General features: G+C 39.2%; 1 protein-coding gene and 1 pseudogene across 7 annotated transcripts in view; both read left to right on the forward strand.

The window, feature by feature from the left end:
• LOC126281382 (probable cytochrome P450 6a20) overlaps window positions 1–25,473 on the forward strand; it is a 106,648-nt gene that overhangs the window by 57,292 nt on the left and 23,883 nt on the right. For all 7 annotated transcript variants that reach the window (XM_049980305.1, XM_049980306.1, XM_049980302.1 and 4 more), the window contains 2 exons: window positions 216–423; window positions 24,981–25,147. In XM_049980305.1, the coding sequence (XP_049836262.1) occupies window positions 216–423; window positions 24,981–25,147 (375 nt within the window). The remainder of the gene's footprint in view (window positions 1–215; window positions 424–24,980; window positions 25,148–25,473) is intronic.
• On the forward strand, window positions 23,664–23,781 carry LOC126282668 (5S ribosomal RNA; annotated as a pseudogene).

Here is a 25,473-nt window from a genome sequence, read left to right on the forward strand (position 1 = left end):
TACCCCTAATTCGACTAGGTGAAGTGAACACATAAAAATTAAAAATGCTTCAGTTCTTATCCATATTTGTACCACTTTATGCACCCAAGTATTTGTTTACCTCATGCAACAGTATAACTACCGCTTACTGTGCACAGATTACTCGGATTGTTTCCATTGGCACGGTGATGTCCCTCCTTTACTGTAAGTGCCACTGATTGTTTCTAATGTTTCAGATGGTGTCGAGGCTCTGGGGATGTGTATGCGATACACGACTGACGTAGTGACTTCTTGTGCTCTGGGGATCAAAGGAGGCGCCCTCGATGACCAGAAGTCGGAAATGTTGGAGATGTTCAGTTTGATTTTGGAACCCAACACCAACAGCTCCATCAAGTTCATGATCACCAGTGCCTGTCCTCGCTTGGCAGCTCTTCTTCACCTGAGGTACCACCACTAATTCAAAGACGACGTCTTATACAGCGACGAAACAAAGGCATCCTCAAAAAATAATTAATAGAGAGTAATGAAGTTTGGGGAGCACATTTGTCTAGGTAACATATTCGTATTTAAGTGATTAAGACTGCAAGATCACAGCTTAATGTAAGCGCAACCAAAGCCATTGCAGTGTGAAACGTACATTAATCATCGGTGTAACTGCCAGGATACTGAGTGTAAGAGCACTCAGACGTTCATGCATTGTGTTGTACTGGTGCAGCATGTCAGTTGATAGGATGGAGTTTCACACCAGTTGCATTTGGTCGGAAAATACAGGGATGGCTAATGCTGTTTGTGGATGACGCTAGAGTTGTCGTCCGATGATGTCCCATATGTGCTCGATTGGAGACAGATCTGGTGATCGGGCACGCCAAGGCAACAGGTCAACACTTTGTACAGCGTGTTGGGCTACAACAGCGATATAAGGGTGAGCGTTATCCTGTTGGAAAACACCCCCTAGAATGATGTTCATGAATGGCAGCACAGCAAGTCGGATCATGAGACTGAGGTCACTCAGCATGCGTGGGGTAACCAAGGGAGTGCTCCTGCTGTCACACGAGATTGCACCCTACACCACAGCCCGAGGTGTAGGTCCAATGTGTCCAGCACCCAGACAGTTTGGTTGCAGGCCTTCAACTGGTCTCCTAACCAACACACAGCCACCATTGCCACGGATTTAGAACCAGATTTCATCAGAAAACACAACGGAACTCCAACCTGCGCTCCAGTGGGCTCTAGCTTGACACCAATGGCGTCGAACTGTCGGTGGTTTGTGGTCGGTAGAATGCACTCAACAGGGTGTCTGGCTCAGAGCTATCCTTGAAGTGAGTGATTTCTATCAGTTTGTTGAGTCACTGTGGTACAAACCGCTACAGATGCAATACGAAGCGCCAGATCCCTACACCGAATACGGTGGTTTTCGCAGTTGGTAGAGCCATGTGACCGTCTGCAGCTCGGACTTCTTGCGGCTGCACATTCCCATGACCACCGCTGGCAGCAGTCATGTACGGTGGCTGCGTTCCTGCCAAGCTTTTCTGCAGTGTCACAGAAGGAAGATCCATATTGTCCTAGCCCTATTACACCACTTCGTTCAAACTCTGTGTGATGGTAATGTCGTCTTCGTCGCCTAAATGGCAGCCATTGTCAGTTGTGACTAACATCAGCTCACCACGTCCACTCACAAAGTTAAATAACGCTCACCACCGTTACAGCAAGCATTTAAGGCAAACCTGATTTTCATCCTCATAGTGTCGCTGCTAGGACTACTCTTATACGACTGGGGCGAAATTTGAATCGACATCATCTTTCAGTGTAGAGAACGCCCACCAACTATCGTTTATGTCGTGCAACTCCTTAGTGTCGCAGTTTTTTTCCGTTAGTTTATGTGTGTGTCTTTGCTTATTAATCATACTACAAGTGCGGCCGATACTATTTTCACACTTCGAGATTGTTTTTCTATTTCGTTACATTAACCTATTGTGGGGAACTTTAATTAAATCTCAGCCATAAATACCGGTTATCTAAACTGTCTGACGAAAGAAATGAAGCACCCAGAACAGGAGGGCGAAACGAAATGAAATTTCACTGTTTGAGAGGCTACGTGATGTTGGTACAGTTATTGCAAAATCGAGTCAGATTTACAAAGTACGTGACAATACGACATTGCACCGTATTTGTTCGGCATGTATGGGATAAGTATCAGAAGACCGTTGAATCCTCTCCTGAGCAAGCTGACTGACAAATGTGGTAAATGGTCCTTTTCGTCCTGGATAATCGCAAAGGGATGGAGGTTATGTCCGCAATAACCCGCCAAATGTTCCGTCTCAGACTTATCTGGGGATCTTACTGATTACGTGCCTACCACATCATGCACACGGTTCATTAGGACAAACGTTACTGTATGCGTAGACGAACATCGTCCTGATGAAAAATGGTTCTACGATATTTTCGCATGAAGAGGTAAGGACAAAGGATACCGGTGACTTACTGCTGTACCTTTAGAGATCCTCAAATCACTTCTATCCGTGGAAGTGAAACATACCCAATTGCTCCCCACACCATGACGCCAGGAATAACACTACTGCATCTCTCCAAATACAACATTGTCAGATTTGGACTTCACCCCGTGTCGCCAACATAGTCGACGACGGTTCATCGCTGAACAGAAGGCGGTGTCATTCATCAGCTACCTATCCTTCCCGATCACTGCACTACTCCAAATGTAGTTGTTTGTGTTGCGGTATTAACTACAGCCTACGCATGGGATGGTTATTCCCCACTCCGGATGTAGTAAAAGTGAATTGAGTAGGATTACAACTGCAGAAAATAAATATTCTCTAAAATACTATACTAAGCAGACAAACGCTCAAACACATAGGTCAACTATTAGAGGAATGTTATTAATTCCACTATTTGGGCTTATCTTTTGTGTAAGTTACATTGCACAGTCAATTTAATTATGTCCACATCTAAATTGTTCTATGATGCATGTCAAATGTTACAGCTTTACCTCCACATCTAAAACATGCAAATAATGAGGACGTTTCATTTTGATGATGTCTCTTGGTGGTTCATAGAACGAGCTGTCAACACTTGACATTTTACAAGTTTTTCAGAAATGATTCATCGTAACAATAGCCAATTTTAGGGGTGGGGGCACAGAAGGTAATGTATCATGTCGTACACTAGAAAAATATAACCGATGATACCGACTGGCTGTTATTACTTTTTATTAAAATATGATTGGACTTTTTTGAGGTTATGTATAATAACAATTTTCAACAAACTTTCCAATATTTATCAATGGGAACAATGGTGACAAGCCTCTAAATCTATATTTCCTATAATTGGGTACTTAACATCACCAGAGTTTAATAAAATACACAATGTAAAAAAAGAAAAATACGCAAACACAACATAGTCAAAACAAGACGGATTTTGTATATTTTTGGAATACTGAAGAAGCTCTGCTATGTACACATACATCAAAACACAACCAAAGGTCATGCTGGAAGAAGACATAGATGAAACGTCACGAAAGAGGACAGTGAAGACAGACGTGGAACAAGGAGGTTAGAATTAAGGCCAGATGGTGTTATCTATGCCGAGCACAGACTTATTTTGAAGCTTGTCTGCCATCGAGGTGTATCTTAGATGTCTGTTTCTCCATTAAAACCCTGTGTTAAATATACACTCTTAGTGTTAATGAGTTGAACTGACATTCACTACTGAGTATTTACTTTGAAAAATATACCCTTTTGGATTCCTACTCATCACCAGAATGTTGAAAACTTAATTTTTAACGCATTTCCCACTCGTTTAAGATGGTGCACATCTGGTTAAAAAAATCGAATTTTTTACTCCTTTTTTAAGGGCGACTGAATAGCAACACTGCAATACGAACACTTCACCAGACTAACAAATATGGCGGAGTCAGGATTCACTTTTTCAATGTAAGGGCATCTTCCTCTGTTCTGACTCCCTTGGGATGGAAGGTCATTATATTAAAAATAAAATTTTTGTCTCTGTAATAAAATTATTTTATCATTCATAGGGTACAAAAAACACATATAGGCTGCTTGCCGTAACACTGAGGTATAATTACAATTCTCTGATTGCAAACGATATTTCGAACTTTATAGCAATATAAAATTGTACTATATTAGTCACAAAACACATGTGGCACTACGTTTCTATACCAGTAGTTCAGCAAAATGTTTCAAACGTTTTGGCTTGCATTTTGGCTCTACTGTAAAAAATTTTAGGCTAACAACATTGATTAATGACTAAAGTTCAATTGCTATGCCACCACTTTGCAAGCACAATGTACCTTAAATTTAAATATTACCACATCTATATTGTCCGTGTAAATTATTAAAAGCATTCACTACTGAAATTTATGTTACTGAACGACTGTAGTTGGATCTTACTGTTATGCATTAAATTAGTCAAATTAAATAAGAATTGTTCTATAACATTGCAAAAGACTCAGTAACGTTTACACTGATCTAACTTACGGCCTGAAGTGCACTTCTCAACGAAAGTAATCAAAACAATCGATGTTTATACATTGAAAATAGCGCATGTTCACAAAAAGAAGTTTCAGAACATTATTAATACAGATTCACAATGCTTTCAAAGTCACTGAACAGTGGTTTGATGCTAGGGTATTAATTTTATCTTGCACTATAGACTGTTTGTCATCCGATGCTCCTAAGGCTATACAGGCAAGGCAATGATAGTTCTCACAAACAAATAGGCATTTTGAACTGAATTAATATTCTACAGAATGATTACCATTGCCCGGATAACTCATACATATGTATCTTAGAATTTCTCCCTTAAATAGCTCAGCAAGTTCCGAATAGTTCCAAATAGTTTCAAGCAATTCCTACTACTACCATCTTGTTCTGATGAGTCATACTCTCATGTGACAACAAAATTGCTGAAGATAGCTCCCCCCCCCCCCCCCGTTATTATGGTCAGTTGACGAAGTGACTCCCTTATGACCTCAGGATGCTATTGGGGTGGGTAATTATGGTCAGCTGAAATGTGACTGTCATTAACCTACATGTGCATTTGTCTCGACTCAGGAAAATATGACAAGCTTGGAGACAATATCAGTGGACATGTTAAGACGCCTGTTGATCTAATTATGACACTGACCAAGCAAGATGAAATTTACTTCAGAAAGTTACTACTTCTTAGAACAAGAAAATGTGGTTAATGAGCAAGTTGAGACTTATCAAATGAAGAATGGTCCAATAGCCCAGTAGTGTCAGCTATTAGGGAAAAATACACTCCTGGAAATTGAAATAAGAACACCGTGAATTCATTGTCCCAGGAATGGGAAACTTTATTGACACATTCCTGGGGGCAGATACATCACATGATCACACTGACAAAACCACAGGCACATAGACACAGGCAACACAGCATGCACAATGTCGGCACTAGTACAGTGTATATCCACCTTTCGCAGCAATGCAGGCTGCTATTCTCCCATGGAGACGATCGTAGGGATGCTGGATGTAGTCCTGTGGAACGGCTTGCCATGCCATTTCCACCTGGCGCCTCAGTTGGACCAGCGTTCGTGTTGGACGTGCAGACCGCGTGAGACGACGCTTCATCCAGTCCCAAACATGCTCAATGGGGCACAGATCCGGAGATCTTGCTGGCCAGGGTAGTTGACTTACACCTTCTAGAGCACGTTGGGTGGCACGGGATACATGTGGACATGCGTTGTCCTGTTGGAACAGCAAGTTCCCTTGCCTGTCTACGAATGGTAGAACGATGGGTTCGATGACGGTTTGGATGTACCGTGCACTATTCAGTGTCCCCTCGACGATCACCAGAGGTGTACGGCCAGTGTAGGAGATCGCTCCCCACACCATGATGCTGGGTGTTGGCCCTGTGTGCCTCGGTCGTATGCAGTCCTGATTGTGGCGCTCACCTGCACAGCGCCAAACACGCATTGGACAATCATTGGCACCAAGGCAGAAGCAACTCTCATCGCTGAAGACGACACGTCTCCATTCGTCCCTCCATTGACGCCTGTCGCGACACCACTGGAGGCGGGCTGCACGATGTTGGGGCGTGAGCGGAAGACGGCCTAACGGTGTGCGGGACCGTAGCCCAGCTTCATGGAGACTGTTGCGAATGGTCCTCGCCGATACCCCAGGAGCAACAGTGTCACTAATTTGCTGGGAAGTGGCGGTGCGGCCCCCTACTGCACTGCGTAGGATCCTACGGTCTTGGCGTGCATCCGTGTGTTGGTGCAATCCGGTCCCAGGTCGACGGGCACGTGCACCTTCCGCCGACCACTGGCGACAACATCGATGTACTGTGGAGACCTCACGCCCCACGTGTTGAGCAATTCGGCGGTACGTCCACCCGGCCTCCCGCATGCCCACTATACGCCCTCGCTCAAAGTCCGTCAACTGCACATACGGTTCACGTCCACACTGTCGCGGCATGCTACCAGTGTTAAAGACTGCGATGGAGCTCTGTATGCCACGGCAAACTGGCTGACACTGACGGCGGCGATGCACAAATGCTGTGCAGCTAGTGCCATTCTACGGCCAACACCACGGTTCCTGGTGTGTCCGCTGTGCCGCGCGTGTGATCATTGCTTGTACAGCCCTCTCGCAGTGTCTGGAGCAAGTATGGTGGATCTGACACACCGGTGTCAATGTGTTCTTTTTTCCATTTCCAGGAGTGTATATTCCTTTCGTTCCAACTGTAGTATATTACAATGTTGCTGCCCTACTGAAGTGAGCATTACAGAGAGACAGAGGAAATTTAGTGTGATGTATAAACCTGAGAGGTGAAATGTGCTTATTATGATGATGATGGGGAGACAGATGTAGAAATATTGTATGGGATAGTATCTGGAACTACTTGCCAGCTGAGACAGTAGGTTTATATGAAATACAGAATGGAGAAAGAAAGAGAACTGTATGGGTGGGAGTTCGTGACTTCCAGGCACACAGGGTGTTGTGATAATGCAGTAGTGAAAGCTGAAAATTTTTCACAGACCGGAATTTGAACCCATATTTACTGCTTCTCATGAGCAGATGCCTTAAGCGCTTCAGCCACCTGGACACGATCGTAGATAGATCCAAATTTCCAACTTAACGCACATTGAATGCAGTATCCCCCTACTCACAAATTATTGATTGCTGTAGGAGTTTGGAAGATATTAGAGTCAGCAACTAATGTGGAGGGCATTGCCCAGAAATTCTTATTTCATGTGTGAATTCCTGCTGAATCCACAATTGTTGGAGTAGGGACTGCCCAGAAAGTTTCATCCCATGTGAAACATATAGTTTCCACTAAATATTGGCCCAGTTCTGACAGGGAAATAAGAAGTAAGTCCTCTTCATCTTTCTCACTTGTTCACCAAGACTCACACATCAAATAAGAAATTCTGGAGAAATTACTTGCTGACTCAGCTGGTGAATAGTTCCAAATACTATTACATATTTATACACATGTCATATCTTCATCATCAATACATTTCAAGCGACAGGAAACAGATATGAAGATTGAAGGAAGGTAAAATGTAAGAGAAACTGTATTATTTACAATGATCCGAAAAAATCCTTTGCTATAACATGTGTGAGTATAGCATCAAAGGCATACAAAGAATTCCAGAGACAATGGCTTCATCCTGATGATGTATCATTTGTTGTGACAAAAGCAGCATAAAAGGATATCATGAAAAGAAAGACATACTAGAGTTAGCAAAATGGTTCAAGGGGCTCTGAGCACTATGGGACTTAACATCTGTGGTCATCAGTCCCCTAGAACTTAGAACTACTTACACCTAACTAACCTAAAGACATCACACACATCCATGCCAGAGGCAGGATTCGAACCAGCGACTGTAGCGGTCGTGCGGTTCCAGACTGAAGCGCTTAGAACCGGTCGGCCACACCGGCCGGCTGGAGTTAGCATGTTTGGAAAAAATAAATAAAGTTGTTCTTTACTCGGGTAATGTTGGTGAGCCTGTCAACTGACCATCATCCATGACTGTGAGTGGAACCCAGCAACAGTCTTCTGAAAATAAGAGGCACAGGGTGGATGATCATGACAGTTTATTGCGGATCTTGACGGAGGTAGCGTGTGTGTTGTGAGTAGTCATAGTACAGTTCACTATTAATTGCCTTTTTCACTATTTCTTAACATACTATTGATTACATGGTATCAAAGTAAACTCTACTGTGTATCACATAGTTGTTTGTTAAGGATTTTTAAAAACATAGGGTAATGGCAATCACCCTGTAAACTGACCTTCATTGTGCCACACTAGATTATGCAGGGTAACTATGATCATCTTGCAAACTATTATTTCCCACCCTGTAAACAGACCATCACTGCCCTAGGAGAAGTGTTACTCACCCTGGGGCAATGGTGGCCGACCAAATGAAAGGTTGATCACCCTTCAAAATCACTATCATGTCTTCCCCTGCCCCCATGACGAAAGGTGCTTATCCTATGAAATGAGCATCATTAGCCCCAGTGAAGTATGTTGGTCAACCAGGGGGAATGGTAATTACTCAAGGGGAGTGGTTATCACTCTTTAAAATGGCCATCATTGTCCAAGGGGAAATGCTGGTCACCCAAAGGGTATGGTGGTAACCTAAGGGGAATCGTTGCCTTCCAGTAAAATCACCACCTTTTGTCCACACTGGGAATGGGGTCATCTGGAGGAATGGCAGTCACCGAGGGGAGCCAGTGGTCACCCCATAAACTGAAGGTTACTGTCACAGAGGAAGTAGTGAATACCATGTAAACTGACCATCATTCTTCACCCTTTAAAATGACCATCATTTCCAACCCTGTACACTGACCATTATTCTTCACCCAGTAAAAAGACGATTACTGCTTTAGGCGAAAGGGGCCAGCCAAAGGGAATTTTGATGACCCTTTGAAGTTACCATAATATGTCCTCCCCCACCTCCATGAAGAAACATGGTCACCCTGTTAAACGACCATCATTTGCCCCACTGGAACAATGTTGATCAACCAGTGGGAATGGTAATCATTAAAGAGGAATGGTGATCAGCCTTTAAAATGATCATTGTCAAAGAGAAAATGCTTGTCCGCTAAGGAGAATGTTTATCACCTAAGGGGAATGATGGTTTTCCTGTAAGATCACTAACATTTGTCCACAGAAGGAGTGGTGATTACCCTGGAGGAATGGTAGTCCCTCAGAGGAAACCGTTGTCACCCTTTAAACTGACTGTCATTGTCTCTGAGGAAATAGTACATACCACGTAAACTGACCATCTTTCTTCACCCTTTAAAATGACCATTTCACCCTGTAAACTGACCAACATTGTCCCATCCAATAATATGTTGCGTAATGGTGGTCTTTCACATCTGCATACATCATTAAATTTCATCCCTCATTTGTGCACACAATACCAAAAAACTGTATATAGTGTTTCCACACCTGTTTTATAATCGTCATAATCAGTAAGTTTCAACCATCTGACCTATATATGACAGTGATTTTTCTCTGTCTCTCTGTAATGTTTATTTTAATGTTGTTGTTGTCTTCAGTCCTGAGACTGGTTTGATGCAGCTCTCCATGCTACTCTATCCTGTGCAAGCTTCTTCATCTCCCAGAACCCACTGCAACCCACATACTTCTGAATCTGCTTAGTGTAGTCATCTCTTGGTCTCCCTCTACAATTTTTACCCTCTACGCTGCCCTCCAATACTAAATTGGTGATCCCTTGATGCCTCAGAACGTGTCCTACCAACCGATCCCTTCTTCTGGTCAAGTTGTGCCACAAACTTCTCTTCTCCCCAATCCTATTCAATATTTCCTCATTAGTTATGTGATCTACCCATCTAATCTTCAGCATTCTTCGGTAGCACCACATTTCGAAAGCTTCTATTCTCTTCCTTAATGTAACAACGATACAATATACCATAGATGGAATAAAAATAATACAGATTTTCCTCAGTAGCTGACATTATCTCTTGGATTTATACACCACAATAAATTTCCAGGCAACAAAATTATATTACTGAGGGAATGAAAGGAATTTAGTTTTTCACAGTAGCTGACATCTCTTCCAGTAGCTGACATGCCCACCAGTAACTGACATTTTCTTAGAGATGTTCTTTATGGATATATACTAAAGGAGGTTACAGCAAATCATGTAAAACTGTGTTATACAGAAACTGACAGCTTATTTTACCACACAGTAAAAGTCAAAATATTTATGAGGATATCAGGAGTGATGCTCATAGATGAACTGTTACTTAAGGTTTCCCTCTAAATAACAGAAACATTCTTCAGCATAAGAGAGAAGTTAGGTTAATGAAAGATGAACTGAATGGTGAAACTTGTTCAAAAAAATGGCTCTGGGCACTATGGGACTTAACTTCTGAGGTCATAAGTACTCTGGAACTTAGAACTACTTAAACCTAACTAACCTAAGGACATCACACACATCCATGCCCGAGGCAGGATTCGAACCTGCGACCGTAGCGGTCGCGCGGTTCCCGACTGTAGCGCGTAGAAGCGCTCTGCCACTCTGGCCGGTTGGTGAACCCGTTACCAAATTTGTTGATCTACGAGCCATAATGCATGCTCTCAACACGAAGTCCATTTACTTCGCTAATTCGTATCGACATATGTACATTAGGGTTGAAAGTTAGCCCAGCAGTAGCGTTCATGTGTGTTTCACAATGTTATGTTTTGATGAATTTTAATTCATGTCAGACTGTGGTTTTTGACTGACATACAGTTTGTTTCATTAGTGTCAATAAACAAGATAATTTAGAAGTGGAAATATCTAACTTTAAGGTCGATTGTGCTTGCAAAGTTTGGTATGGCAATCCAACTTTCGTCGTTTAAAGTTTTATCACAAGTGCCAATATGCGAGCTGTACATATTTTTTAAAGAAAAAACTTTATAGAACTGTTAACTTGCAACAGCAGGACGATGAGTGTTTTGAGCTCGATTTCTCATATGTTTAAGTAATACAATTTCGTTTCACAGCAAATTTAGAATTTTAGTTTGTGATCAGAGAGCTGTAATTATATTTGTGTATTAAGATAAACGACCTGCACGTGTTTTGTACTTGATAAATAACATTCTTTCAGTGGCAAAGATTTCATTTTCGAAAATATTCACCATCGTATTACGTGAAGTTTTATGTCTGTCTTTTTCCAGGCACAACTTTGGTCGTGGTTCGATGTATCTAGACAGAACAGAAATTCTGCTTGTGTATGTGAACATTTGCAGTTTAAGTGATACATCGCAATAATATAAAATCTCCCTTCCTTTCTAAACCATGTTTCACCTATTCATTTGTCTTTTGGCTTTGTTGTGTGTGGATGTGATATTTTTACATTGCTTGTTTTTATTAGATGTTGATGTTGTTTAGTATATAGTTGTTTATGGGAAATACGGTTTTAGAGAGGCGTGTCACCATGGTTTTGATCGGTAAATATTGCAGCCTTGATCGAAAGTTGTGGTTGGACATGACCTCTTTTATGTCCAACCATTTGTAAGCAGTAACAACCAGTCGGTACAATTGATTATATTTTTCTAGTGTAGGGCATGACACATTATGTTTGTTCCCCGTCCATCACAAAATTGTCCGTTGCTAAGATAAATCGTTACTGAAAAACTTGTAAGAACGTCCAATGTTGACCGTTCTGTGAACCACCAAAAGACAGTATCAGATTTAAATGTCAACATCTTTTGTGTATCTTGGATGTAGAGGTATTATTGAAACACTTGAAAACCATCGCAGAACAATTTAGATGAGGGTTCATTGTGACTTAATACACCAACAACAGGCTTAAATAATAGAATTAATTACATTTTTCCAGTAGCTGGCCGTAATTAGAGTGCCTTTTTACTTTTGTGTTCGTCTGCTTAGCGTAATACTTTAGTTAACATATGCGTTATGCCGTTATATGCTTGGTCAGGTCAGTTTTACTACATCGCCCTTCGTGCTAAACTTGAAATCTCAGCTGTCAGTTTAGCATATTATGTATAACTATGTAGACATCCAAACAGAACTGGAGGACTTGCTTTAGAGTTCACTACTGCAGTTTGGTGGATTGTATGTGTGTGTATTGCTGACATATTTCAAGTATGGAAATACAAGACACGGCTTTTACATAATATTCTAAACAAATACTTTTTACGTTGCCCACATAATTCAGATAATCCAGATACATTTGAGCACAGCCAAAATGTTTGCTTTTGGGATACATTTTGATCATTTTAATGCTTGATAAAATACTACAGTCTGATTTATTTAAATGTGCATGGTAATAGTTAAGTTACTTAATTATAAATTAAATTATTAAAATAATCTAAATAATGAGTGACACAGTTGAAGGCTTATCAAATCATCGATCGTGATGAATGAAAGTGACTGTTTCATTTTAATACTGTGCTGATTTAGGTTGGAGAGGTCCAGGGGAGAAAGAAAGGGGACAGGGATGGGTATGAGGTTCATCGCCCTTGAAGATGATATCACTGCTAAAGCTGATGACTTCACTGATTAAAGTTATGATGTTACTGATAAAGGTGCCTCGCTAGTGATGTCGCGAGTGGGACACTGTCGTGAGTCATATGCTTTCACAAATGTTAATAAAGTGGGCGGGTTGGGGTCTTTGATGATCCAGAATGCCTATAGCACGCCTACTCATGTCTCTATACTAATAATTGATGCAGCTTAAGATTTAATTACTTTAAATGTTGTACCTTCAAGTCCAATGTAGTAACCTGCTGTTGCATTTTATCGCCTACCAGAACTCTTGTTTAATTTAAGCCCTAAGTCTACTGGGCTGGCCCAATGCAGAAACCAATAGACGGTGGATGTATAAAGATGATACGAACATTACCATTTAGTACATACTTGACACTCATACTAAGACACACCGACTCCTGAAGCGTTCTGCAGAAATTACAAAATTTCGGATTTGATAATCAAACTATCATGAGCTACCGAAGATCTGGTTGTCCTCGAAGACTTGACACGCTGCATTCTCGTCCGTTTTTTGACCATGTGATACACCAGAAGAAACTCAAGTAAACGGTAATGTGTTCCCCTTTATTTTCTAGGTGTTAGAAAGAAGTTAGCTATTATACGAATTTTCTGTTGTAATCATTTGTATCTAGACAGGTCGTTTTGTCTACATTTGTTATTGCCTGAATCATTATCACTATAATTACCTTATGTCAAGAAAGAGCTATTTCACTTCCCCCGCTGACATCAGAATTAGCCCTATTTTTCGCAAGATTAGTTAATAATTCTTCTGTTTTCTTTATTATTTTTTATTCACTGCTTCTTTCTATCGCTGTCAATTTTTGTAAAACTACATCGGAGTGGCAAAACCCTAAAGAAATAAACTGAAATAACTCTAAGCTAGGAAGCATTTACTTATTAGTATAAACGCCTAGTTATATGTGCTAGAGCGTTCACCAGCTTTGATTTTATCCATCCATCTCGAATCGGGTCAGACCACTATTAGAGAACGTGACAAGTGGCGACATGTGCGCTCCACATCAGAGGCTGTTACACATCGTTAGCCTAACAGGCAGCATGTTAGTAGAGCTCACAGTTCGTTGACAGGCGCAGATTGTGGTGTCTATGAATGTATCCTGTCGCCAACAGCTTATGTCGACACCGCCAGTTTCGCTGCTGAGCCTGTGGTAGCGCATAAGAGCGTAAGTAACCTACAACCGGACTCGCTGTCATCGTTGTATTGGGTGGCTCTGTTTCAGAACTGCCCAGTCTCATTCTCATTTACGGAACCTGACTGAGTCTGTTGACGGCACTCCTTCGTGAATACCATCTCTCACTGGCTGACTTATAATTAAAATAGTTTTTGGCAAGCCAATGGTTTTATTACACCTTCATCGACTTGATGAAAATATCTCGGAAACGTAAGCTAATTTACAAATGAAACAGAAAACTGCTAGGAGGCAATTATATCGCTAATAATTTCAGTGCCTAACACGCCCAGTACGATCCTTATTTTCCCAGCTGTTAAATGACAACATCGGCTATCTGTCACAGACTTCATGTCTATTTTTGATGAATGTACTCTACGATGTTGCTTTTAGTTCGTCGCTTGAATGTGACAAGTATTTTAGTGCATTTTCCATGAGTATCGACTAAAAGCACTGCCTTCGTGATAAATACAGACTTAAGCGCAGAGATGGTGGGAACAGATTCAGCTATTCCACTGAGTCGGTGGACTGTGCTGACTAGCCGACATTTATATAAAGTTTCGTGTTCTTTTCCGTTGGTATAATACCTTTAAGCTGGCTGCAAAACTTATTATAATAAAGCGGAATGTTTGCCAGTTTTTTTCTTCTAATAGTGGGTAGAGGAAGACAGGGATTTAAAAATTTTGGGGGAAGTGTCGTAATTGCATCCTACATTTGGCTGAGGACCAGATTTTTCAGGAAATCAGAGCAACTCGACCTGATGGTAATTGTTTATAGGGACTTCCACAACGTCTTGTAGAGGTACAAAGAGCAGCATAGATACTGGTACTAAAGTTTGACTTATTCTGTTTTGGAATCTGTACTAGCAGTTCCTCGCAAAATCTTTTGTTTGTAAAGTAATGCTGTTCCGCGCTGATTCCCAAGGTTACCTACGTATTTATCCTCTCCCGACATTTTTCAGCACATACATCCAGAAGTCCAAAGAAAAATCTAAGGACAAGTAATAAGTGTCTATTTGCATCACTGTGTAGGTGTGCCACCAGTACCGTTTTGAAATGTAGCTTATTGGTAAAATCATATGGTACATTTTTACTTTATGGTACTGTCTGCTAGTTCACAGCAGCTGTAACTACATACTTTTAATAAATTTTTTAAAAGTTTGTTTATGTTGAAACGTTACCCAAGACATTTGTTGCAGTATTCCTTATCAGGAGAGTATACGTATCATAAGGATATACAGAATCCTGTAAGCAAGCTACTAGAATAATTTCGAATAAATTTATCATATAACGATACAAATAAATGTCATATCAGAAAACCAACTATAAATGGGCTGTCTAATTATCAGATGCAGTACCTTATACGAAATGTTTAAACTTGTCAGGATATAAAATCTATTAAATCTGAGTACAGGAGGGTAATAAGTCAGTCAAAAACTGAGAATTTTAGGAGATTTCTCAGTTGAACTGGGTAGACGTTTACAATACTTGTGACGTAAATGGAAAATGCAAAGCTTTCATTAATAAAGTTACTTTCTTGTTTGGAAATTGTTTTCTCCTGACGATAAATGACGTCAAACAGAAGTCTAAACATAAACTATAAGTTACAAAGGTATAAATGTTTCATGTGAGACAAAAAAGAAACTGTATCTGCAATCTGTGAACATCTCTGGTTGGCATTACAAAGAATACTGCATTACAAAAAATACTGCAAAATACTGAAGTAAGTAATCCAGGAATTTAACACTAAGTAGCTTCATAATGAGAAAAAGACAATAAAATAAAAAAACTATATGGGGTATAGTGAAGACAGAGACAGAGGGAAAGAGGGAAAAGTAGCACTAAAAATAAATGAGACAACGGTAACAACAGCATGTAGTGTTGCAAACCTCATAAACAAGTAATTTGTTTCTGTTGCTGACAGTTTCCAGTTATTAGGTTCAGTAAACATATCTGAGAACAGTTCCTACAAATAATTTCAGTAAGAAGGAAATGACACTCACTTCCCCTAAGAAGAAGCATCCATCATAAAATCCTTAAAATCAAACTATTCTAGTAAAGATAACATTCCAACAAGTTAACCAAAGAGTGTTCATGTGAGTTGGGCTCTAGCGTAAGTTATTTGTGTTATCAATCTCTTATGAGCGGAACATTTCAAGACAGGCTACAATATGCTGAAGTTAAGGGGGGCAAAGAGATACTGTCAAACTACAGACAAATTTCACTTTCGTCGACTTTGTCTTAAAATATTTGGAAACGTTGTGTTGAAGCGTCTTCTTAAGCATTTGACTACAAATAATATATTGTTCTACTCACAGTTTGGATTCAATAAGGGTTCTGATATAGATAAAGTGATTAACATTTACAGTGAGAAAATACATCAGATAACAAATTAGAGGCTACAGGTATTTTCCGTGACGCATCACAATCCTTTGACTGTGTGAACCAGAGCATTCTCTGAAGTAAATTAGAATATTATGGTGTGACTGACAGTACTGTAAAATGGCATGAGTCTTACCTAACTAATAGGAGCCATGGGTGTCGTGGCGAAATACCTGTGGAGTAGGCATTCAGTCTTTAACTGATTCACAATTAATTACATATGGTGTTGCCCAAGGTTCCATCTTGGGTCCGTTGCTTCTTCTTGTGTACATTAATGGCCTTTCGTCTCTTACATTGCCATATGCTAAGTTTTTTTTGCAGTTGATACAAATATTGCAATAAATAACAAGTCAAGAGTAGCTTTAGAAATGATTGCTTATCAAATTTTCACTGACATTAATAAACGGTTCAAACCTAATTCGCTGTTATAAAACTTTCAAAAGACCACTATATGCAGTTCAGAATCAGTGAGAGATTTCCTTCCAGCTTGTGTATAACATATGAAGACATGCAGATGGCTGGAGTTGACAGTGTTAAATCTCTAGGGTTGCAAATCGATAAGAAATTCAGTTAGAAAAGGCAGACGACAGAACTGCTGAAACACCTAAACAAGTCTGTCTCTGCTTTCTGAATGATGTCAGATGTAGGGGAGATAAACATAAAAAATTTCATACTTTACTCACTTTCATTCTATTGTGTCATATGGGACCATACTCCTGAGTAACTCGTCAAACCAAGCAAAGGTTTTTAGAGTCCAAAAGCATGTAATAAGATACATGTGTGATGTAAATCCAAGAACATCATGTAGAAACCTGTTCAAGGATCTGTGTATTTCAACCATTGCTTCTCTGTGTATTTATTCCTTAATGAAATCTGTTGCAAATAATATGTCTCTGTCTCAGTACATAGTATCAATACCGGTATCTTGGACCGAAAAGGAGTCCAATATTCAGGAAGACACATTTTCAATAAATTGCCAGCAATCATTAAAAACTTGGTTTAAGATAAATCACAGTTTAAACAGACTTTGAAAGACTTCTTGGCAGGAAACTTTTTCTAGTCTATAGATGAATATCTTAACTGCTAGACCAGCTTAAGTAAGCATTTCTATTAATTTCATTTTTGACGGCATTTGGTCACAACAGTCAAAATTAGATTTTTTGTGTGTGATAAGTTTGCTAAAAGTGCATAACTATGTTTCATGCTGACAGTGTATTAATTCTGTAGTTTTTAGAAGTTCCAGTTTATTCTAATGTATTCACATATCTCGACAATCTACTGACAAATGATCAAGAAAATGAATATTATACTCAAATGATCTATGTTTTTATGTTGTACTTTCTGACATGTTCCACACGCTCGAGAATCATCTCATTTTTGTGTCTATGGAATGGAAGCTGAATCCAATCCAATCTGAGGTAAGAGTGCGCAACAACAACAAGTAACAAGTAACACGTAATCAAGGACGCGTTAGCATTGCGGAAATGAACCGACCACATGGCTCCACGTCTGTGTATTCAGTTCTTTCCAGAGTCCATGCTAGTTGTATTTAGTTGCTAGATCAATTATGCAGGGACTTTGAGAAGGAAGATAAGGTAATTATAGTTAGGTGAACAGGAAGCAGCGTGGCTATGAATCAGAGATATAGTATTAGGAGTGAACAGGATAAAATACTGGGCACACAAATGTGGGGTTTGTGAAGGTCTTTCGGCACCATGACCGGCCCTAGGTAAACACTGCTGTAAGGCATGTTAATACTAAGCTGAACAGGCTGCTCTAGATACCGGTAAAATCTCACGTAAGTGTTGTTCCAGTTGATTCTATTGATAGGTGGGGATACACTACTCATAGCCTGCACCTAAATAGGAGGGGGGAAAGATAAATTAGCTTCTCTGTTAGCAGATTCTGTATGGGGGGCCACAGTCACACAAGGGATGATCCCTGTGGTTAATGGGGCCCGTCAGACAGGTTTTTTTAGATTAAAGCCAAAGTCCAGACAGACAACAATCAAGAAAAATAGAAAAAAAACAGCTTCATGTACAGTAAATAGGGATAAAGCTAAGGGTAGTATCCATTTATCATCAAAATATCAGGTGAATAAAAAATGAAGTAGATGACCTGTTAGCGCGTTTAGACGATCCAAATTAAGAATGAAATTTATGTACTTTCTCTATCTCTACACCATGTACCTGGGGATGGATAGTGTCGGTATAAACGGATATAATTTAGCATCTTACATTTGCAGATCTAACACGGAGAAAAGAGAGTTGCCATTTACACGAAACAAGGATATAAATACAAAACTGTAGAACTAAGCAAATTTTGTTACGATCAGCACTTTGAAGTTTCTGCATGTTAACTACAGGTAGATAATGTAGTGTTGATATTAGCAACAGTGTACAGATCCCCATTAGAAGATTGGGAGCCAATCATAAAAAAGATTGAGTCCCTGTTATGCTGTCTGTCAGATCAAAAGAAGAAGTTATTAATCTGTAATGGTTTATATGTAAGCTTTATAAGCAGGTCTGATAGGAAAAGTGAACTAAAAGTGTTATTGATGACATATAGCTTAGAGTCAGTGATCAGTTTCCCTATATGTGTAGTTCAAGATAGTGGAACCCTAATAGATACTGTATTTGTACAGCAAGATGATGTAAAACTACCACATGCTTTCCCTGTAATAAATCAATTATTAGAGTATGAAGCACAACTTATTAACTTAACAAAATCTTGCATGATGTACAGTATACAAACAAGTCAAAGTGTAAGGTTGCTCAGTCTGGTATCTATAGACCAATTCAGAGAAAGTTGAAGAAATGTTAACTGGAGAGATGTACATAATGAGCCGAACGCTAATGATAAATGCAACATATCTGTTGATAAATTTATATTCTTTTTTGAACATCGTTGCCAAAAAAATTACTAAATGTGACACCAAACAGTATTAAAAGGAATCTTGGATTATTACAGGTATCAAAGTGTCTTCAGAAAGAAAAAGAAAACTGCATGAGACAGCAAGAATTAGTAAAGACCCAAAAGTAATTTTATACTATAAAAATTATTGTAACATATAGAGAATAATTGTTAGTAAATCAAGAATTATGTATGTTAGAGATGAAGTTAACAACTTGGGAAATAAAATCAAATCAATATGGAATGTTGTTGGAAGGAAGACAGGAAAAGCAACCACTGGGGTAGGTAGCATTACTATGAAATAGAATGAGACCATTTAACCAACAGTACACAAGTAGCAAACGTATTTAACAACCCTTTTTTAACTGTAAGTGAAAAAATTGGTAGGTAGTATTACTATTAAAGAGAATGAGACCATCTTAAGCAACAGTACACAAGTAGCTAATGTATTTAACAACATATTTTTAAGTGTAGGTGAGAAAACTGGTGAGAATAGTTTAAACGAAAAAGCCAAGCAATACATGGAAGAGTCACTTTCGCAAAATCTTAGATTAATTTTCACCTAACAACCTCTTGTGCAATGAGGAAAATCATTAAATCTTTGAAAAATAAATATGTTATTGGAGTAGATAACATCTCTAACAAGATATTAAAACAATTTGCAGCAGTTACAGCGGACGTTCTGAATGACGTATGTAATGCATCACTAACACAAGGTATGTTCTTAAACAGCTTACAATTTGCCATTGTGAAGCCTTTCTACAGAAAAAGGGACACCATAGATGTCGATAATTACCAGCCAGTATTCTTACTTACAGAATTCCCAAAAATTGTCTAGAAAGTAATGTATTCAAGAGTAGTTAGCCATCTCAACAGTAATGGGATGCTTAGTGAATCACAGCTCTCATTTCAAAATGGTGTTCCACTAAAACAGCAAGATACAGTTTTACAGCCCTCATAATCGAGTCTTTAAATAGTAAAATGTTACCAGCAGAAATTTTCTGTCACATAACCAAAGCATTTGATGGTGGGAACCATGACATTATGTTACAGAAAGTACAACTCTATGGTATAAATTGAACAGTATATGAGTGGTGTAAGTCATATTACAGAGCAGGAAGCACAAAGCTTCTTTATACAGTTTAAGTGATTTAAGAAAGTTTGCCACTTCATCTAACTAGGGAGAAATTACATCCGGGGCTCCACACGGCTCGATCATGGTCCCCTCCTGTTCTAGATATATGTGAATAACCTCCATTCTTATCTGGAACAAGAAGCTAAACTGACACTGTTTGCTGATGATACAAGCAACATTATTAATCCAGTAAAAGAAACTCCAATAGAAAATGATACAAATAATGTCTTTGGAAAAGTCATTAATTGGTTTTATGCGAATGGGCTTGCCCTGAACTTCGGAAAAAAACATTGTATCTAATTCTCTGCTGCAAGGAGTGCAGTTACTTCAATCAATATAACGCATCAGCAGCCAGGGAAGAGCATACTAAGTTTTTTAGGTGTACAAATAAATGAGAGACTTAAATGGAAAATTCATATTTTGGATTTCCTAAAGCGACTAGTTTCAGCAACTTTCGCAATCAGAATAATTATAAGGATATAGAAATTAATAAGGTAACATACTTTGCATAGTTTCACTCTCTGATGTCACACAGAATAATATTTTGGGGTAACTCAACACTTAGGCAAAAAGTATTCACTGCTCAAAGGAAAGTGGTTAGAATAATGTGTGGGACTCATAGTCACACATCGTGTAGGCATACGTTTAAAAGGTCAGGAATTCTTACAACAGCCTCACAGCACATTTACTCAGTAATGGAACTTCTTCTCAACAACCAGTTTAAAAATAATAGTGACATTCATGATTATAATACCTGAAAAATAATGACTTACACTATTCTCTGCTTAACCTATCTTTGGCACAGAGAGAGGTAAAATATGATGCTGTAGAACTTTTCGATAAATTACTAGATGAAATAAAATGTCTGACAGACAGCAGTAATAGTTTCAAAAATGAATTGAAATCATATCTCCTTGATAACTCCTTCTATACAATAGATGAATTCTTGAACAGGAATAAATAAACCTATAAGTATACTATATGCATTTTGTGCCATTTCAGGGAATGGGATAGGAAATACAAATTTTATGCTTTATAAAGAGAACCCTTCATTCATGTGTGCATTTCTTATGCACTCGTCATGTTTCACATCATAACGGTTACTGTGAAATTGATCTATGGAACCCTTAACTAACTATTTAATTCAGTAGAAAAGAGCAGACCTTTGCTTTGCTCTTTATTCTTCTTGCGTTAAAGTCTTCTAGGAACTATGTTCCAACTACAGTTTTGAATCCTTTGTTGTTCTTTCCTTTTCTTTCAGTATTCCCTGATTGTTCCACTATGTTTCTTTGCTCTAGCTTCGGAGCAATTTGTGCCGAGTTCCTTTTCGCTGTTTCCTTGAAATCCTTCTAGTTGTTTTCCTCTACAAATTCATCTTTCCTATACTTCTTTCTTTATGTTATACCTTTCCAAGTCTTCCCTAACCTCACGAATCCAGGGGGCTCTTAATTTATTTTCGCTGTGATATTTGAAGATTTTTCCTTGTAAGTCTGTTGCCATCCAATCTGTAAACAAGACGAAAGAATAGTAATCATCCGTCCCTAATAGTTTCGTGAATGTTTTCTATGTTCTGATAAATATGCTCGTTAGTTGACTGATTGATTTGGGGGCAGGGAGCAAACAGCGAGGTCATCAGTCATCAGCCCCATTGGTTAAGGGATGAATGGGAAAGAATTGGCCTTACACTTTCAATGGAACCACCCCAGCATTTGCCTGAAGCGATCTAGGGAAAACCTAATCTGGATGGCCGGCCGCAGGTTTAAGCAATCATCCCCCCGAATGCGACTTGAATGTGTGCTAACCACTGCGCTACCTCGCTCCTTGCTCGTTAGTTCTTAATTTCCTAAATGTTGCATTTTTCTGAAGACCTATGTAAAAATGCAAAACGTACGCGTGTAAGACGAAGATTGCAACAAATGAAAAAAGTGAGTAACGAAAAGAATAAAAACTGTTTCTCGAAATGTTAATGATCATAACAAACAAAATTGTAAGAGAAAAAAAGAACAATTTGATTACTGTGACCACTGAAGATACTTTAAAATAAAGCCATACGTGTCTGGTCTTAATGAGACTTTTATTACAGTAGTTAAACAAGGCAATTAACATATACAACTGGTTTTCTTTATAATTCTTCTTTTCAATGTTTCTAGTTATTAAGCTTATAATTTAATACTAGACATTCACTAGCATGCAGGCACTCCGTTTAATGTTTAGCACTCTTCGTCAAAATAACACTTCAAGCTGTTCCAGTTTCTTTTTCTGTTTTCCACAGTACAGTATTCCCGTGCAACGCTGCTATGAAGGCCTCACTTCTAGTTCTTTCTTCGTTAAGTGACAATAACTTCTGCTTGTAGAGTTCTTTGTCGTTGCAAAAATCATTCTTTACCTTCGTCTATCAACCTACAATATCTTCTTTACTCTAGCCATCTTGTCAGTCTTGGTTTCTACATAAGGTATTTCTTCTTCTTCTTTTTCTTTATATTCTATGCTTCTTCCCCTACATCAACTTATATTTAACTAATTCACGCTTTGTTCGGACCCTCTATGTGCCACTGGCTTCTTAGTTTTTCACCATTGCTGTCTACACCTTTTTCCAGTAGTTTTTCATCTTCCTTTCTTCCGCTCTTGTCGTGTAGGATCTTTTCTTCTTTACCTGCTTTTAACCCAAAGCATGAAAGAGAAACCGGCTGCACTAGTTGACCTGTTGCCTAAATTTGCTTCTTCGTCTTACGTCACTCTCAACAGCCATTTGGGCTCCATTTACCTTTGCTTGAGGAGCAAGAAAATTATATTCGTTAGTTAGGCTTCGTCTAATTCTTAATGAGTGAACATAAATCAGGAGGCTTCCTGTTATATATTTGTTTGTTAGCTTTCTTATCGCTGACTTTCATCGTTGGATATGAGGATTCTGGAGTATTTTTTTCACTGTTCTCCTGATGATATCCAAAATTCTCTCTACGATGGTGTGTCACTCTTCTGCTCCGACCAAGAACTCAGTTTTCACAATTGTATCAAGATGTTGTAATTTAGACCCATACTACAACTGTTTCTTGACATAAGGGTCCTTAGTTAGCTTATAAACGATTTTTATTTTCCTCTCACGCTTTTCGTTTCGAACCTTATCCGATTTGTTATCTTCTATCAGTTTTCCTTGGTAAATGTATCTTCATTCTATAGATTTTCCCTTCTCTAAGATCTAAAGTGGATGGGGCATTTTCAATGTTGATAATAAACTCAATGGGACGCTATGAGTTTCGTAATCCATCCATTTTTGCTTAATTATGAAGTTACTTAGTTTTTTCCTTTGTTGTTTTTAGGTCACTGAGAAAGATAGTCAGTATGCATTCTCTCTTCGAACACAAAAATCTTGTTTACGGGAGATTTGTCCCCTAATTCTCTCATCATTTTTTCCAGAACATATTTAAACAATACTGGAGATAGCCTATGTCCTCGTCTCTTTGTTTTTCTATCTATTCTTAACTGTTCAGGAAACCGAAATGTGTCAGTCTCAAAAATTAGAGAGCCCTACATGTAAAAAAAAGCCAACGGCCTTGCCCCAGTGGTAACACCGGTTCCCGTCAGATCACCGAAGTTAAGCGCTGTCGGGCAGGGCTAGCACTTGGATGGGTGACCATCCGGTCTGCCGAGCGCTGTTGGCAAGTGAGGTTCACTCAGCCCTTGTGAGGAAAACTGAGGAGCTACTTGATCGAGAAGTAGCGGCTCCGGTCTCTTAAACTGACCAACGGCAGGGAGAATGGTGTGCTGAACACATGCCCCTCCATACCCGCATCCAGTGACGCCTGTGGGCTGAGGATGACACGGCGGCCGGTCGGTACCGTTGGGTCTTCCAACGCCTGTTCACACACATAAAAAAAACCTACATAAATATCCACATAAAATTTTGAACCTTATTCATGTTTTGCAGGCCCGTCAATTTAACGACACCACATTTCGAAAAGCCATGTCGCCTTAAGACAACCTTCCTTTACTTTTTTAGCAGTAGATGATAGCTGTACTAGGTTTTAAAATTTATTTCGAAATTTGAAACTAGTAGTAAGCCAATTCGTTTCAGGATTTTCTCAGGTGATCATCAATGGCTTGAAATCAACAAGAAGCGGGTTGTATGTAATGACAGTGTAACGAGACAGGATACATTTTTGTAGAAACATTAAATGAATCTTTATGCCGTGTAGTGAACTGCGGTGTAATATCTTCTAGTTATCCTTGAGAGTTTGCATACAAGAAGTATATTGTAAAACGAGTCTGACAGCAGTTGTCACAGTACATTTTCTAAAAACTATCTGTCAATGTCCAAAATCTTTTCAAATTTTGGTGTGCTTTGTTCCCAAACTTTGCATTCGTGTACTATATTTTGCACCAATAATCTGATATTCTGTGTGTGTCATCAATGGCTTTTAAGCCTGTGCTTTTGCTTTGGCTACAACGTTGTGTTCTACTTGAAAAATTGCCCCTCCTTTAATTAATTTTATCCTTATTGAACCAGTAAAAAATAGCTTAATCTACCAATTTTGGACCTCCAGCGCTGTAGCAGGATTTTAAGAGACCATCGCAATTTTTGACTGTTTAATTTTTTATTTATAGAAACTGGTATTGCCGTTTCGCTGTTTTCGAGAGAAACACACAAAAGAATTCATTTCAAGACACTTTTAAAAATCTGATCAAGCACTTAATTTTCGCTGTTTTTCACTCTAAAACGCCTGAAGGCCGAAATTGCCACGGTACATACTGTAAATAAATAAGTTTAACACTCAAAGATGACAGTGATATCCTTTAAAAAGTTTTCTGTTATGCAACAATCCCTGTACAAGAAAAATTACGGTAGGTTTTTTTGTGACAGGTTGATGCCGGAGGAGGTGGACAATTTCCTACGTAGCGTCGTGGGCCAGACGGTGGCTCGCCGCCAACATGACGGAGTCTACCGCAACGACTACCTGCAGATGCTGGTGGAGCTCAAGACCAAGGGATACCTGGACGGCGCAGGGCAGGTGCTAGCCGATAAATCTTGTGAGTGTAAATCTTACAGTCTACTACGTTACAGAATACAATACAACACTAAGATACTAAGATGTAAATGTTACCTAGGAAACACTTCATGCTGTATATCAGTGATACTGAGTTGGTCACATACGTTAATCCGCTGATTTAGAGTGTATCTCTGCTACATGTGCTACATGGTCCACAACCTGTTGGACAGCAGAAGTCAGGCTTTCACCCAACTGGTTCAGTACTCATTTCAGTTCTAATATACTTCATTATTTTGGAAATATGGATATCAACGTTAGGAGATCTCTGACAGGGTAGTACGATCTACTGAGCAAACGTCCGGAAAC

The sequence above is a fragment of the Schistocerca gregaria genome, chromosome 7 (assembly GCF_023897955.1).
Source record: "Schistocerca gregaria isolate iqSchGreg1 chromosome 7, iqSchGreg1.2, whole genome shotgun sequence".
Taxonomy (NCBI): domain Eukaryota; kingdom Metazoa; phylum Arthropoda; class Insecta; order Orthoptera; family Acrididae; genus Schistocerca; species Schistocerca gregaria.